Source organism: Lissotriton helveticus, chromosome 10, assembly GCF_964261635.1.
Source record: "Lissotriton helveticus chromosome 10, aLisHel1.1, whole genome shotgun sequence".
NCBI classification, from domain to species: domain Eukaryota; kingdom Metazoa; phylum Chordata; class Amphibia; order Caudata; family Salamandridae; genus Lissotriton; species Lissotriton helveticus.
This window is the reverse complement of record NC_136071.1, coordinates 55309902-55326115: the sequence shown is the minus strand read 5'-3', so window position 1 is coordinate 55326115 and position 16214 is coordinate 55309902. Positions and strand designations below refer to the sequence as shown.

Sequence of the window (16214 nt, the reverse complement as noted above, 5' to 3'; positions counted from 1 at the left end):
GTCATCCTTCAGACAAGCTATCAACAGGTAGCGTGGCCTAGGCCGCTTCCAGACTAATCCGAGAGGGCAGGGGATGCCTGCTGTTAATACCCGTGTATATATGTTTTATCCCTGCAATGCCCCTGTGCTCTTTCGAGTATAGCTGCACAAGCGTCATTATAAGCACTCTTTCTCCATGTCTGCGGAGAACGGCGTACAGCAGGAGTTACTTACTGGGTATAGCCTGCTGACGCTCGTGGTGAAAGGATGTGGTTGAGTTGTTGGGCATGTGCTGGAACACCTATTGTCGATTCAAAGCACCTTCAGCAGTTTGGCCCCTCCTCAGCCTTTGTCATTCTCCTGGTAGTATGACTTCTGGTAACCAGGTTAGTGGTATGACTTCAGGTAACCGAGTTAGGTTACTCCCTGGTTGGATAGCCTTAACACCCGGGGTGTCGGCAGAGTAGGGGCAGAGGGGCCTGGGTGACTTCAGGCATGTAATGTTCATGTCAGTATCTGGTCGCTTCGAGGTGGACAGGGTCCACCGCTCCCCTGTTGCTGTGGTCTTGTTCTTAGACCGCTTAAATGCTCTGCTGAGCAAGGTTCAGGTTTCCCTAAAATCTAAGTGGTGGGGGCCGTGAACGGTTTCCCACAACGGAGGGGCCTGGGATCCAGCAAACACAAGATGTTTCGGGACGAGGTCAAAGGTTACCTCGTGGAGGATGGGGTTCTCTCACGCCCGCAGGCTTTGACCTGTTCCTCCTATATTTTAAGAAGCTTTATGAGCAGAGGTGGCAGGTAATGAGGAGTAGCAGTGGTGGGGGGGCCTGTGCGGCAGCGGGTACCACCGCACAGGCTGTGGCGGAGTTACTGGGCGATCCGGAAGAAGAGAGGTGCAAACGATGTACTTCAGCGGGCACATAGGGGTGCCAGAGCCTAACCTGTATCCTCATGGGAGGTGCAGGAATTCGTGTCGGCGCCCCAGTAGTCCTTCGGGCGGTTGTGGGCCTGTGCAACCGGGGGTTTGCCTAGTCACGCCCCACAGGGGGGCGTGTCAGTAGTTATAATTTTATTAATACAGCAGTTGGGTGCTTTGCCACTGTGCTGTTTGGCTCAACAGGCGGGCAGGTGGCGAGAAGGCAGCCTGCCCGGGATCGCCCGTAATCTTCACCCACCATCATTACATATGTTGTATGTAAATAAACCTGCAGCAATTGTTTCCCAAACTAATACGTTGTCTGTGCATTATTTTGCATGTTTGGGGAACCAGGGGGGCGGGAGACTTCATGTGGCCCTGATGTGACTATGCGCCTGCCCGAGGCCACGCAGTGGCCATTGAGAGGGCGGGCCACTAGTCGCGGAGGGCTGTCCCGCCCCCTGCAGGATGTTAGCCTCCCCTCCTCACTGGTTGGAGGAGGCGGCTGGACGCGAGTCTCGTCCGGGGGCGGCGGGGAGGGGCCTCCGTGGGTACTTAGGTTGCCGCACCACGTTGGAGGGCCTCTTTCCGCCCCGGACGCCATCGATTCTCTTCGGGACACTCTTTTCCCTCCCTTACCTCTAACCCAGAGTGTTGGTGTGGGGGGCTTTGTGGAGGTTTTTAATGTGTCCATTTATCGTTGCAGGTTGGAGTTAAGCGGAGTTACTGGGCGATCCGGAAGAAGAGAGGTGCAAACGATGTACTTCAGCGGGCACATAGGGGTGCCAGAGCCTAACCTGTATCCTCATGGGAGGTGCAGGAATTCGTGTCGGCGCCCCAGTAGTCCTTCGGGCGGTTGTGGGCCTGTGCAACCGGGGGTTTGCCTAGTCACGCCCCACAGGGGGGCGTGTCAGTAGTTATAATTTTATTAATACAGCAGTTGGGTGCTTTGCCACTGTGCTGTTTGGCTCAACAGGCGGGCAGGTGGCGAGAAGGCAGCCTGCCCGGGATCGCCCGTAATCTTCACCCACCATCATTACATATGTTGTATGTAAATAAACCTGCAGCAATTGTTTCCCAAACTAATACGTTGTCTGTGCATTATTTTGCATGTTTGGGGAACCAGGGGGGCGGGAGACTTCATGTGGCCCTGATGTGACTAGAGTCTGGTGGGCAGACTCAGTGAAAGCATGAGGTGGCTTTTAGGCAGCAGCTGGCGGAAATTTAGACATGCTGGCAGGGGCACGTACCGGCCGCTTCTGGAACCCCAACTGCAGGTCACTCACCTTCCTGGACGCCGCTCCTCCCCACGCTCCTGACGTCAACACGCAGGTCACGGCCGGCTCTACTTCCAAGGGACTACTTTTTTTTTAATGTTAACTTTTTAAATAACGAATATTTTTATACTTTATATAGCCTATGTCCATCTGCACACCCTGATGATTACAATGATGTATCGGGTGTGTGGATTGGCGCTGTGGTTCCCGAGTTTACCCGCCTCAAAGGTGCAAAGTTCTTCCTTTATAATAGTAGTATAGATAACAGGGGCTTCTGAGCACCAGCTATCCTGAGGAACCTATTTACTAAATGAATCAATTAGTCTTTCACTGAAACAACAAGGTTCTATGACTGTTTTGCACATAAGACCACTCCCTGCTTCCACCATCTGCCTCCATACTACCTCTGCATCGTGTAGCTTCTTTCAGGTTCTGTTACAACAAATATTTTGCTATTTCTTGACAAAGCAGGTGAATTCACACTGGAATCTCACCGTTAGATGGGGTGACTGATCCCGACCTACAATGTACCATAAGGGTTTGACCAGACCACTAACTTCGCCATATTTGTCTCTTAGGTCTTTGATTTAAGAAAGACCATATGGGTACCTGGCATGGCTTCAAGCCCCCTTGGCACACAGCATGAACTCCCCTCACAGTGGTGCAACACAGTTGAAGTACATCGAGAAAACCCCACACCAGTCAAGAGTCATGTCAGTAGGGCAGGTTGCAATCCCATGAACTTTGCCTGGAAACTCCAAGAGGGGCAAGGATTTCACAAATGAGGCTTGGGAGGGCATCTTTCTCCCTCAGCCTCCTAGACACTAATAAACTCCTTTCAGGTGGCTGCATATTTTCTGCCTGGAAGAGAGAGACCCTGAAACCTTTTCAGCTAAATCTGACCCACGTTTCTGTAGAGGGAAAGCACCATGTGGCAACTGGCATGCCTAAGCAGCATTTCCAGAAAGGGGATCAACCATTTCCAGCAGATCAAGCTTTCCACTGTATTTATTACTCTGGGAAGACTGTGAATACCCAATCTGTTTACTTTTATAAAGATTCAGTTCTCTTGAACTTTCTTTCCAAATATCTTATCAACTTTATTTATGGTACTTATTGACTACTGGTCATGCGCCTATATTTTGGATTCCATTTAGTTTATACGCTGCTTTGACTGCATTTTCAAGAATCTGACTCTTAGAAGATATACGTCAACTGTCTGGGAGTCCATTAAAGACCTAACACCATTCAAGGTTGAGCCTTAATCAGAAGAATTTGAAACACCAAAGCAAATCTGTCTCCTGTGCGCCAATTTTTCCCATACTAGCTAGTGAGGAGGTTCTGCTTGGGGCATGTGAATAATATCTGTGCATATTCATTGTACTTAGTACATTTCTACTTGGAAACAAAACATTTATGAATAGAATGATTCAATTAATCGCAGCCACTGGTAATTTCTTTCTATACCGTAGGCTATACAACCATCAAGGCTATATTTCTTTTGTTGATCCCCAGCTGGAAAAAAAGGCAGATATGAAATAGTGGCAGCAAAAGATGGTTATTATTGGGGAGCAATTACTGGTCCTTCTTTTAAAACCCGGGAATGGTCTCCTCTTACAAAGGAAGCACGTGAGCTGAAAGTTTGGTAGCTACAGCATTCAAAAATGTTAGGTAGATATCCCATCACTAGACTCTGACTCAAGCACAGGGAAGGAGGTTCTGGATGATATGAAAAAAGACATATCTTGGTATACTGAAAATGAAAGGAACCTCTGATGATTAAGAGGTAGTGGAAGGAAGTTATCTAAGTATTGAACTTTCATTGTCTACATAACAGCAATACACGACATAATGTTCAGAGGTTTTATATCAATATATCATAAATAAGGGTATGGACATCTGAACAGCTTTTGACTCTGTATTGAGTTGAGAATAGCCAGTTTGGCCTCTTGACTCGATTGACCTTAAAGCAATTAACATTTACTTTCTTCCTTGTTGCAGTGCCTGCTCATTATCTGAAGGTGCCCCTTTTTAAGATTTTAAATGTCCTACCATTAGAGGAACCTAGTACCCTACAACAGAAATATTTGAAAGACATGCACTCCTACTAGGCCTGACATTTTTTTACATTTGTTTCATTTTGAGAATTTCGCATATACTTTTTATGTGAAATTCCTGGAATGATATCATAGTGCTACAAACTATGGTACAGGAACAACATGAAAGACTAGAATGTGGGTGGTGGCTTTTCGCACCACCTACGTTTTGGTGTTATTGTTAGTGCAAAATGCTTCCCCGTGAAAAGAAGCAAGGACATACATTGTGGTGAAATGCAGTGTTCATTGCCAGATTTGCATTTTATGTAATTATGTCGAGTTTTGAGGATTTGTCCCAAATGATTTAAAAGGAAATCACACAAATTTCACAATACTACCTATTCAAACGTTTCTCAATTTTTTACGCTATAAGCCCTCTTACTTCAAGTCTTTAGCTTTCTATGAATAAGAGCCTACAGGTCCACATCTGGACATACCCATTCCTTTTAGGTGGAGTCAAAGAGAAAATCAAAATAAGATTGAATGAATAATTTAATAACTCTTGGCCATTAGTTATCCCTCTGAGCCTCTTTCTATTCCATATATTTTGCTTACTGTCTCTCTGTGGGCATGTACCAAGCAAAGACAAATCAATCTTGCCCTGTCTTGATATGGATTGAGCTTGCAAAGCGATAGTTTGGGGAAGGCCTATTACTTTGCATAGAAATACTAAAGAATGAGAAGTAAAAAAGAAGCAGAGTGAAGAAGTAAAAATATAGGACTTAGTAAATTAAATTTTTCTGATTGAAAATAAACAGTACATAATTAAGTATATTCTAAATGTGATTTAGTTCTCGGAGGTATTTTTTTTATGAAGTCACAGTGCTACAATGGTCAATGCCAGTACATAATTTGTAAAAGAATGAACGGTGCTCAGAAAGCAGTGACTGGTGCTATTAAATGATAGAGCAAGAACGCATAATCATGAATCCATCTCATTTCTCATTAACTCACTATGAGACAATTTCTGCCCCCTTATCTCTCTCAGGCAGGAAGGTTGTTAAGTCAGTGGCATAATAAAACTTGAGGGGCCCCTCTCCAAAGTACATGCACCCCCCTCCCCCCCTCTGGAGTTAGTCAGGAGCTCAGAAGCAGGGGTACTGTGCTGAGACAACCCCCTGGAGGTTGGGGCCCCCTTGCCCGGTGAGGACAGCAGCAGCCTATGTTACCCCGGTGTGTTAAGTGGGGTGGGTTGTCACAGATCTCAATTCCATTAGTAATTAAAAATCGAAATTGTAATTATCCTTGGCATGCCCTATATTCATGCCCTTATCTTTACTGGCACATAACACTGATTGATTTCTGAATAATTATTGTAAAACATTTTTAAGGTAATCCATATTAGTGAATTAGTTCCTGTTTTTATTCCACATATTTTTGTTAACCTTGCACTAAAATACCAGTTGGGTGGCACACTATTGTGATCAGAGTAATGTAAGGGTATATTTAAAAGGGAATATCGTCAACAGGCTGTCACTTTTTTAACGTGCTGGTGGTAAAAACCCCTTTCCCTTATTTACAAGTCGGCGTTAAGCCACTTAACGTGGCTTAACACTGCCTTGTAAATAATTCCCCTGTTCACGCAGTACTTAGGGTGGCAGGGGCGGGCAATGGGTGCTGCAGTGGGCGTTCTGCCGCAATACTCATTACTTTTTGGCGCTGCACCATATTTACCAGCTATAGGGTAGTGCCAAAATTAACAGCAGGGAAAACCTGGTCTTAAACTGGTGTGACGACCAGAAATGATTAATTACTCCTTGTTTTTGATATTTCTATGTGTGCTATATTGTGCACCCTAAGATTTCCTTCAATTACCATCAACAGCTCCACGCATCTGTCTGTCACAGTCCAATGACCATGTGACATCAATGGGTATGTGTAAAGACTGAAGGACACCAAATATTCTTGAAAGTACTTTATTGTACGACATCCTAGCTGAGCTCTTAGCTCAACAGCTTCTCCAGTTCACCTGTCAACATTCCCTACCAAGTCTGACATCATGACATTCTATGATGTCAGCTTAGCATATTTCCACACATCTTACCTCCTTACATTATTTTGAAGAGGAAAATTCACATTAGTAAAATAGAATTCTTGAAAGAACTGTACAATACAGTAACAAAATTTAGAGAAATACAATAAACATAACCATACAATTTCACTAAAGACTGAGCCCACTACACATGCAGAACGTGATCAGGCTGTAACACAGATGTCACATGGTTACCGCATGACTTTACAAACATCACCCATACTTCTTGTAGTGCCATTCTCCAAATTTACCACATTTCGCTTGACTTCCTTCATTTTACAAGGATTGGAATACTTGCTCTCCCCCCTAAGAACAAAGACTTTTCTTCTCACAACAACCCAATCTCCTGGCACAAAACTAAATCATTTCACACCCATTCTCCTATTATAGTACAAAACATTTCTACCATGCGATTTCAATACTCTTTTCCTCATTTCTTCACAATCAACCACAATTTCCACTTCACTCTTTAACCATACTGGACATTCGTATTTGGCAGCCTCCTTTTAAGGGAAACAAATGGGGAAACTCCAGTTACCGAATGAGGAGTTGTCCTATTTGACCACATCATTCTTTTCAACTCCTTTTTCCATGACAATTGATTAGCCAAAGACAACTGTACATTCTCCATAATTAAACAATTCACTCGTTCCACTAAAACATTGGCCTAACCCAGACAAATAAATCACGAATTTCCTTGGACACAAATTGCACCCCATTGCCAGTAAACCTTCATCCATAAAAGCTCCTTCCATAAATTCAATAACCACAGATGTGTTCACTGTCTTAATCACGAATCACTAGTCCACTAACACTAAAATAAACTTGTTAGCAGTTCCCAACTTAGCCACGGGTCCCAGAAAATCAATGGCTACTTTCTCCCAAGGCTTGCTAGGAAAACTTGACATTTCTAATGATGACTGTCTAATTAGTTGGTTTTATCGCTGTTTGTACACACCACGCAATTCTTCACTCTTTCCTCTACATCGTGGTCAATTCCCAGGCACCAAAACGTTTCACTTGCTTGCCTCTTCATGGCACTAAGTCCAAGATGACCCTCATGAATAATATCAATAATTCTAGGTTGTATACCCATCAGAGGAACAAACTGACTTCTCCTTCTCAACTTACCATCAACGATGCTCAACTCATCCTTGACCTTGAAAAACTCACGCATATCCACTCTTTGAGCGTTACTGTCCCGCCATCCATGTACCACCTTTTTGTTGTGTAGTTCCTATTAACTCCTTCCGTGCTCATGACGAGCTCAGCTCATCACGAGGCAGGTGGCGCTGTGCTCATGACGAGCTGAGCTCATCATGACACGCGTGGCGCTCACACGCTTGGCTAATTCCCCCCCTGTGCTGAGCGTTCTGGGAAATGGGCGTGGTCATGACGAGCTCAGCTCGTCATGAACACAGCGCCACAGTGCAGCGTGATGAGCCGAGCTTGTCACAAGCACCGTGGCGCTGCGCGTGCGCCCCCCTCCCTCAGCGCCATGGGGGAATTAGCCCCAGGGCGAAGGGGTTAAACCTTTATAAGATCTGCACCTGTAGATTACATAAACTGTGGGACTGGTGTCCAGATTGATTCCAGACACCCCCACCAGGTATGTTTATCTGGATATCTAGCTAGCTCTCAGTGCCACTGTAAACTCCTCTTACCAAGGAGAGAATAATTCTTGCCAACTATTGAACAGAAAAACTCTGCCCCATCAGGGATCATGAAAACAGTGCAATACTTTTCGCTCAGTCACTCTTGCTCACTTTGTCTCAGAGAAATACAAAGAATACATGGTGGGGACATTTTCAATAAACATTTATTGAACCAGCATCATTCTAGTGTAAAATAGGTGTGCCGAAACAGCCATAAGACAAAAAAGATATAAATGATTATAAGCACTAACAGAGTAAAAGGATGGTAGATTTCTACCATAGTGCAAAAACAATGAATATATGCAAGCATATAAATACATGACAATTGAAATGCGCACTCCTACAATGCAACCTTAACTTAGGTGTAGAGCCAAGAATCCCCCTAGGCTGAAGCCAACCCCATAACCTGAAGTGAGATAATGTGGGACCATGTAATGGTCTCAAGAGGGACACCACGCAAGCGATGTCAGAACACTGCAAGCTGGAGTGTCTGCGTGAAGGAACCTCAGCGTCTCGTGTCAGTGTGTCAGCATGGAAGTCTTTCTCCTCTGCCAGACCCAGCAAAGATATGGTGTATGCACGCTCACAAAGGTACCCTCAGGGGTTCTACCTTGCTGTGTCATGTCAGCCGAGGATAAGGGAAGGGATGACCCTCATACATAGCTAATATGCAGAAGATGTTAATCCTGATGGGATTCAGCGAATCCTTATGCTAATTAATGAGGTTAGTTTTCAGGGAAAACCTCACAACATTTATGCAGCGCTCAACTAGGTAAAACATGTTATGTAGTACATTGGTACGGTAAATGTATGTGAAGGGTCAGGTGACTACTAAAGTCTATATTGGGGTACCCTATGAAACATAACAGTGCAGTGGGCAGAAGATAACTAAATTGTCCCCTGAATCAACCAGGGTTTACTGAAGGGGTGGCTCTTCGACCAACATCCTGGCTCGATTGAGAAAAATGAAGAAGCTCAAGATAAAAACACAACCGATCTACCTCTGATGCAAAGACTTTAGGGTCGCATTTGACTATGTGCAGCACAACCTTCTTCGGCAAAAGCTGTAAATTTGGGGCATTCCGACTCACGTCCTAAAAGCTATACAGCTGTTATACACTGGTACCTGGGCAAGGGTGAGAATTGAAGATGGCTACAATTTGTTCAGGAAAATATAAACCTTTCAGGGCTTCACGCAAGGTTGTATCCTGGCATCATATTTCTTCAACCTTTTTATGGCTGATCTTTCCCCTGCCCTGGATGCAGTACATATGAATGCCGCAAAATTAGGTGCCATGCACATTTCAGATCTTTTATACGCTTATGTGATCCTCCTCAATCAGACAAAAATTCACTACAACACCTTATTGATAAATTATTCCAATATTCCTCAGATAGTGGCATGAGAATAAACTTGAAAAAAAATAAGATTGTGGAATTAATCAGCAATAATAAATAGTTCTTGCACCGTCAACAATTGGAGCCAGTAACAACGTACAGATATCTAGGATTTTGTTTTTATTATAGAGGCTTCTTCCAACAGCATAGGAATCATCTGCTAAGTAAAGTTAACACTTTGCTCTTTATTTTTCCCACCCTACAAAGATTACTGGATGGCCCAAGCTAATGCCCTCTGTTGAAAATATTGCCATCAAAACACATTCCGAGAATTTTCTTCTAGAAGTGAAACCCTTCTCGGGAGAAACTTAGCAACCATAAACTCAATCACCTCTAAAATATTCAGATTGATGTTTCACCTCCCTCCAAATGCTTTGCCAGCCCAGATAAGGCTGGACTTCAGCTTATTAAACCAGCTCATAGCAATAAAAGGGGCCTTGATAACAACATGAAAGAGAATCAGGTCCTCCTCGGAAAACCAATTGTGCCAAGTGCTCTGGCAGGAACTACAAGCAAACGAAGGCTACCGTTCGCTGGTAACTAGACCTGACCATTGAAGTCCTTGGTGTTCACGCAACGTGGGAAAATCCCCCATCTGCAGTTTCCTTTTAAAAAACTTGTCAATGGGATCATGGAAAAAATATCTGTGCTCAAAGACAAAGAGTCCTTATCTTGCAGATCACACACCTGGACAATCTTAAATGAGTACAAGGTACTTAAGCCCTAATTTACCTAAGAAGCTGGCGGGGTAAAAATTCATACGCTATCGCTTTGGCCTCCTTCCAGGCGAAGTCCACAGAAAGTGGTGGAAAATGGCTACTGAAAATGCCTGTTACAGACTCATAATTCTTTGGAAGGAAACATTATACACATCCCATGCCTATGCCCTGCCCTATTGAAAGCAAGGAGGTCACAGCTGAAAACCCCTTTCAATTAGTGTGGTAGACGGACCTGTAGGCAAGCGGTGAACATAAGTCTAAAAGCAACAGACTTTATTTTAAACAGCCAGTGTACAAAATTCCTAAGGGTTGCAGAATAAATGTTGGTCGCCAATGATGTCATGCAGTGCTACACATTTCTTCTCTGCACTTTACATTTTCTCAGTCTGTACTGTTGTCTGACGTGAAAGGACTTGATACATGGGGTATCCAAATTTGATGCAGCACTTGGAACTATAATTTGCTGGTTACGCCCATATTATATTTTTCTAACAAACTGATAAGAATGATCTTGGACCTCTGTATGATGGCCAAAATAATCTGAAGTATGGTTTATTAAAAAATGTCACATTTGTACATTACTGTCCCCTTCGATGTTATATTTTATATCCTAACAGACTACAATAAAAACGACATTATAGTCCCTACTGTATAATTTTAAAAAAGAAAAAAAAGTTCCTATTTTTTTTCACAGAACATTTTGTTAAGGTTTTAAGTAACTGTACAATGAAAAATGACTATGAAGATAGCTTCATCACATACTCATTTCTGTATATAAACAGTCTCAAAATCTAATCCGAGTTTTCCGAAGAGCCCCTTTGACCTCCTTATTTCTCAAGCTGTAGATGAATGGGTTTAGCATTGGGGTCACTACAGTATATATAACACTGATCGCTTTGTCATATTCTAAGGAGTAACTTGACGATGGCCGGAAGTACATGAAGAGAATTGCACCATAGAACAATGTAACAACAGTAAGATGTGATGTGCAGGTGGAGAATGCTTTGTCCTTCCCATTTGTTGACTGAATCTTAAGTACAGTAGAAATTATTCTGATATATGATATCAGAATGAATATCATGGGCCCCATGATGAAGAAGGAGCCCTCAGTAAAAATTATCATCTCATTTGCAAACGTGGTAGAGCATGAAAGCTTCAGCAAAGGTGGGACATCACAGAAGAAATGATGGATTACATTGGAGCTGCAGAAAGATAACCTAGTAATCATAACTGTGTGCATCACTGAATGCAAGCACACTATCACCCAGGAGCCAGCCACAAGTACGACACACACTCTCCAGCTCATGATGGTTGTATAGTGCATTGGGTCACAGATTGCTAGGTAGCGGTCAAATGCCATCATCGCAAGGAGGATGCCGTCCATAACTCCAGCACAGAAGAAGAAATACATCTGGATGAAACAGCCATAGAGTGAAATCGTCTTTTGCCCAGAAAGGAGATTAAACAGCAGTTTGGGCACAGTAGCTGTGGTCAAGCAGAGGTCCACCATGGACAGATTGCAGAGAAAGAAATACATAGGGGTGTGCAACTGACGACTTATGATGATCACTAAGATAATGGCAACATTTCCAATCAGGGTGGTAAAATACATGATGAAGAAGAGCACAAAGAGGAGACTATCATGCTTGGGATTACTCGACAGTCCCAGAAGGATGAAATTAGCCACACTGGTTTTATTATCCATCTAGACAATGTGTCTGTAGCAAGAGAGAAGTAGAGAAATCATTAGTACGCTGTGATAGAAATGTAGGAAATATGACAAATGTTGAGCTCTTTGACTCAATGAACGAAATACAATATTGAAGTTCACAAAAGCTGACATCTTTGGCCAAGTCCTATGTTCATGCAACAGGGGTTGAGGAAGAATCTGCTAGATTGGAACAGATAGCTCTTCTGCGTGTTAATGGTCAATGGCAGTGCCAGATCAAGGTATTTGGTTATGGTATTTCTGAATACTATTGAGGACTTCTGTAATTTAACAAGTACAAGTGAAGTCAGACTAATTGGACGAAAATCCAAATAGTGTCCTAATAAAAGGATCCAAGGGGTCAGATCTACTATTATGGCACGGTCCCCAACCTTTTGTGACCAATTAGCAAACTGGAGAGTGACATCTAATTTGCAACATGACATGTCTGCATTGAAATGTTATGAAAGTATTAAAGTATTGAAGAATTAAATATTGTGGTAACAAACACATTATGCTGAAATAATGCACCTATTTTTGCACTAATCAACATTATTTTGTGTGCATTTATTGGCATAGCGTTCATTTAAGGCACAATATACTATCCATTAAAAGCAACCAAAATCAATTTGGGTCTAAAACCTGTCATGCCAAAGAAGTCAGTTCTTCCAGGGAAAATTTGAAAAGAACATTATGTCAGGAAAGCTAGTCAATGCTGGAATAATTTGCAGACTCCTCTGCTAGATTTCTGGCTTCTCTCCATGCAACTTGTTGGGGCATTACATTTGAAAACCATTGAGAGATAGCATGCTCCAGACAGATGTTTATTCCAGAAGCTAGCCTTGCTACATTTAGCTCAGCAGCAGTTGTGTATTCTTTTTAAACTTTAAAAGAGAAATTTATTGAATACATGCAAAGTATTACAATCATAGCAATACATATAAATACAGCAGTGGAAAAAATAAAAATAACAAGATCAGTAAAAATGAGAGGTAGGAAAAAAAAGAGGGAGACCTATGAAGAAGTTAAATAGTAACCATATATTAAAACACTTTTTAAAAATACATTTAGAATAGAATAAGGAGCATTTAAAAAAAATAAGGAATCAATTTGAGTCCAGACTTGTAACCAGAAAGTGGAAACAAGGGGACAAGTAAATATAAAGTGTTTGAGGTCATCATGTTGTGCAGAGCATGTCCAACAAGTGTCTGGAGTGTCTGAATCAACTGTGTGAAGAAAAACAGGTGTTGTAAATAGTCTATAATAGACAAAATAAATGTTTGTGTTGTATTCGCTGTGTGAGAGGATTACCTCATGTTGATCCAAATCTGCCTCCAGGTAGAAAGTGACATGAAGATCATTTTTCCAAGTGAATTCTGTTGATAATTTAGGGTGATCACTGACCTCATGTTTAAGATTTGAATAAATAGAAGAGGCTTTTGGGTTTGTATATAAAAGATTAGTTAGGTAAATGGAAAGTGATGAATTAGTAAAGGAGACGGACTAAAAGTGAGTATATAATTGACAAATGATATCTTGTAGGATGATGAGAAGTAGAAGATAAACCAAATATAATTGAAGCTTCATAAAAAGAATTAAAGACTCACTGTTATACAATTGTTTGACCCACATTAACCCTTTTGATCTCCAAGATGGCCAATAGATAGGTCTGATATGTATTTGTATAAAATCATTATGCCAAATTGTTTCCAAATCTGTAGGATAGCGTGGTTTGACAGAGATCAGCAATTTACAGGTGTGTCTAAAGATCGAAGTGTATATCTTTTGTGGTCTTGGCTAAAAGGTTATCATTTCATGAAATGAGAAAGGAGCAAGAAAATCTTTGCTCTAAGTCTACCCATAATGGAGTAAAAGAAGATGGCGACAAAATCAAATATACAGTTTTTAATATAAACACTTTGTGGTAATTAGGAAAACTCAGGAAATGTACTCCTCCCTGTGAATTAGGGTGCTTCAATTTGAAAAATAACATATGATATTTTGTATTATTCCATAGAAAGGAGGATTTTAAACAATTAAAGTGGATTATGTGATGTTGTCAGCCAACCCCACCAATATAAATAGAAAATGAAGCATTAAGTGATTGAGTACATTGAAGACCAAGATATTTAATTTGATTAGGTTGCCATTTAAAGTTCACATTTGTCAGTATTTAATTTATATCCAGAATCCAAAGCATAAGATGCAACCAAAGATAAAAAAGCAGAAAGGGGGGAATGGTGATTCAATATCAATAATAATAATAATAATATATCATCAGCATAGGCAGCTAATTTGATGTGTTGAGCACTATATGAAAAAACATTAATACGTGAATTTAGTTTAATTCTAGATAAAAAGGGTGCAAGTGCCAGATTAAAACAAAATGGAGAAAGAAGGTATACCTGTCTTACTCCCCTTCCCAAAGGAAAAAAAGGAGAAGTGAGGCCGTTAGTGCAAATGGCAGCTTAGGGAGATGAGTACAAGAGGGACATACAATTAAGGATTTTCGGGGGAAACCCAAACCAGCAACGGGTGTGAAATAGAAAAGAGCAATTTACCCTAGCAAAAGCCTTCTCGGCATCTTGCGCAATGGCTTCCAAGGGTTCAAGGAGCCCTGCAGATTTTGAGATAAAGCCAAAAAACAAAAAAGTATTATCTGAAAGCTATCTGCTGGAGACAAACCCTGATCGTTCATTTCCTAGAAGAGAAGGAAGAAAAGACAGTAGCCAATGCCTTAGCAAAAATGTTAATGTAAATTGACCAAAGAGATGGGTCTGTAATTTTTTCAATAGTGCAAATCTTTACCATACTTTGGAATGAGACAAATAGGTGCAACAAGAAAAGAACCCGAAGACTTGAAAGAGTTAGAAAAAGATTGGATTAACGTAAGTATTTTGGGTAAGAGAATTTGACGAAAATGAATATAACATTCTGCAGTAAAACTAAGGAAGACCCTAGAGCTTTATGGGCCATATGTATCATCAACCTGATTTGCGATTCTCAAATATCGATTTTTAAGAAATTGCTATTTGAGAATTGCAAATAGGTATGTATGTACAAAATAGCATTTTTTTGCGATTTCGTAAAATTCCTTAATTGCGATTAGCAAATTTTGAATCGCAATTAAGGAATACTTTCCCATTCATTTCTATGAGCCAGGAGGCCCATAGGAATGAAAGGGAAGTTATTCTCAATTTGCCATTTGCAATTTGCTAATCGCAAATTGAGAATAATTCCAAGGGTGCAGGGGTGTCCAAAGGACACCCTGTTGCACCCCTGAAATATGCATGGGGGCACATGTGGCGCACATACATGCCCAAGGGCATGTATGTGCGTCACATGGCACTTTAAAAAATGCAAAAATTTGCAGTTTTTCAAGGAATTCGCAAGTTACCACCAACTAGAAGTTGGTGGTAATTTGGGATTCCTTAAGGACATTTTGCAAATTTTTTTTGCTTTATACATTGCATTTAAGGAATCGCAAAATTTGCGATTCCTTAAATGCAATTGCAAAATAAGGAATCGCAAATTTTGCGATTCCTTGTTTTGCACCAGATTTTGCTTTATACATACCATTTAGCAAATTCGAATTCGCAAATTTGCATGATACATATGGCCCTATGTTTTTTTATGAAAATAATAACAAGATGCAGTTCTGAATAAGACAGCTCCTTTTCCAAAGATGTAAAATCCATTTGGGAAAAATCTGTTTTGTGAATAAAGAAGAGATATTGTAAATTTTCTTGGACTGAAGGTAAATACACAGGGATGTATATGTTGGTATAACAATTACAAAATTGATCAAGAATATCTGAGTCATTGGAATAAGTCTGAATAGAATCATTTATAATCGATTCCATACACAGTCTATTTTTTTCTAAATGTAAGATAATTTGCTAAGAATTTAAAAGACATTTTTTGACGATGAGGCAGAGTCAGTGGATACTTTGTAAAAAGTAACTTAGATTTAATAATTTGTTGTAAGGATTACTGTGTGAGAGAAGTGTAATATGTATGTTCAAGAGATTTTATATTCTGGAGTCATGTTTTAGAATGGTCCTAAGATGCTTTCTGTGTTTTAGAAGCAAAGATGATGATAAAATCTCAAGCTGAAGCTTTAAAAGCATCCCAAGTTGTATGAAAGGGAATAGTATCAGAAAGATTAACATGAAAATATTCTTGAAAAAAAGGTAAAGGAGAAAGTGAAATTGGTGTTCAACAGCAAGAAATTGTTAAATCTTCACTGTTTAGGAGACTTATGCTTAAGCAAAAGATCTAGTTGATTTGAAACTGGACCATGACAGAAATGTGGATGATTCCAATATCCGCAGCGTGTTAAGATTGAGTGAGATGCATCTGTCAAGTGACCCTGACTAATAGCGTGTACAAATGGTTTTTGTAATTTATTGGGAACTTAGGGGCCTATTAGGA

At 41.0% G+C, this 16214-nt stretch overlaps 1 protein-coding gene across 1 annotated transcript; it reads right to left on the bottom strand.

The window, feature by feature from the left end:
* Positions 1–10856: 10856 nt before the first annotated feature.
* LOC144783857 (olfactory receptor 1f45-like) lies at positions 10857–11780 on the bottom strand. Its single transcript, XM_078662606.1, has one exon. The coding sequence runs from the start codon at positions 11775–11777 to the stop codon at positions 10857–10859; it is 921 nt and encodes a 306-aa protein (XP_078518732.1). The 5' UTR covers positions 11778–11780.
* Between the last annotated feature and the right edge of the window lie 4434 nt (positions 11781–16214).

Excerpts from the sequence above, each read along its gene's own strand:
- LOC144783857 (XM_078662606.1), bottom strand. The coding sequence starts at position 11,777 with ATGGATAATAAAACCAGTGTGGCTAATTTCATCCTTCTGGGACTGTCG.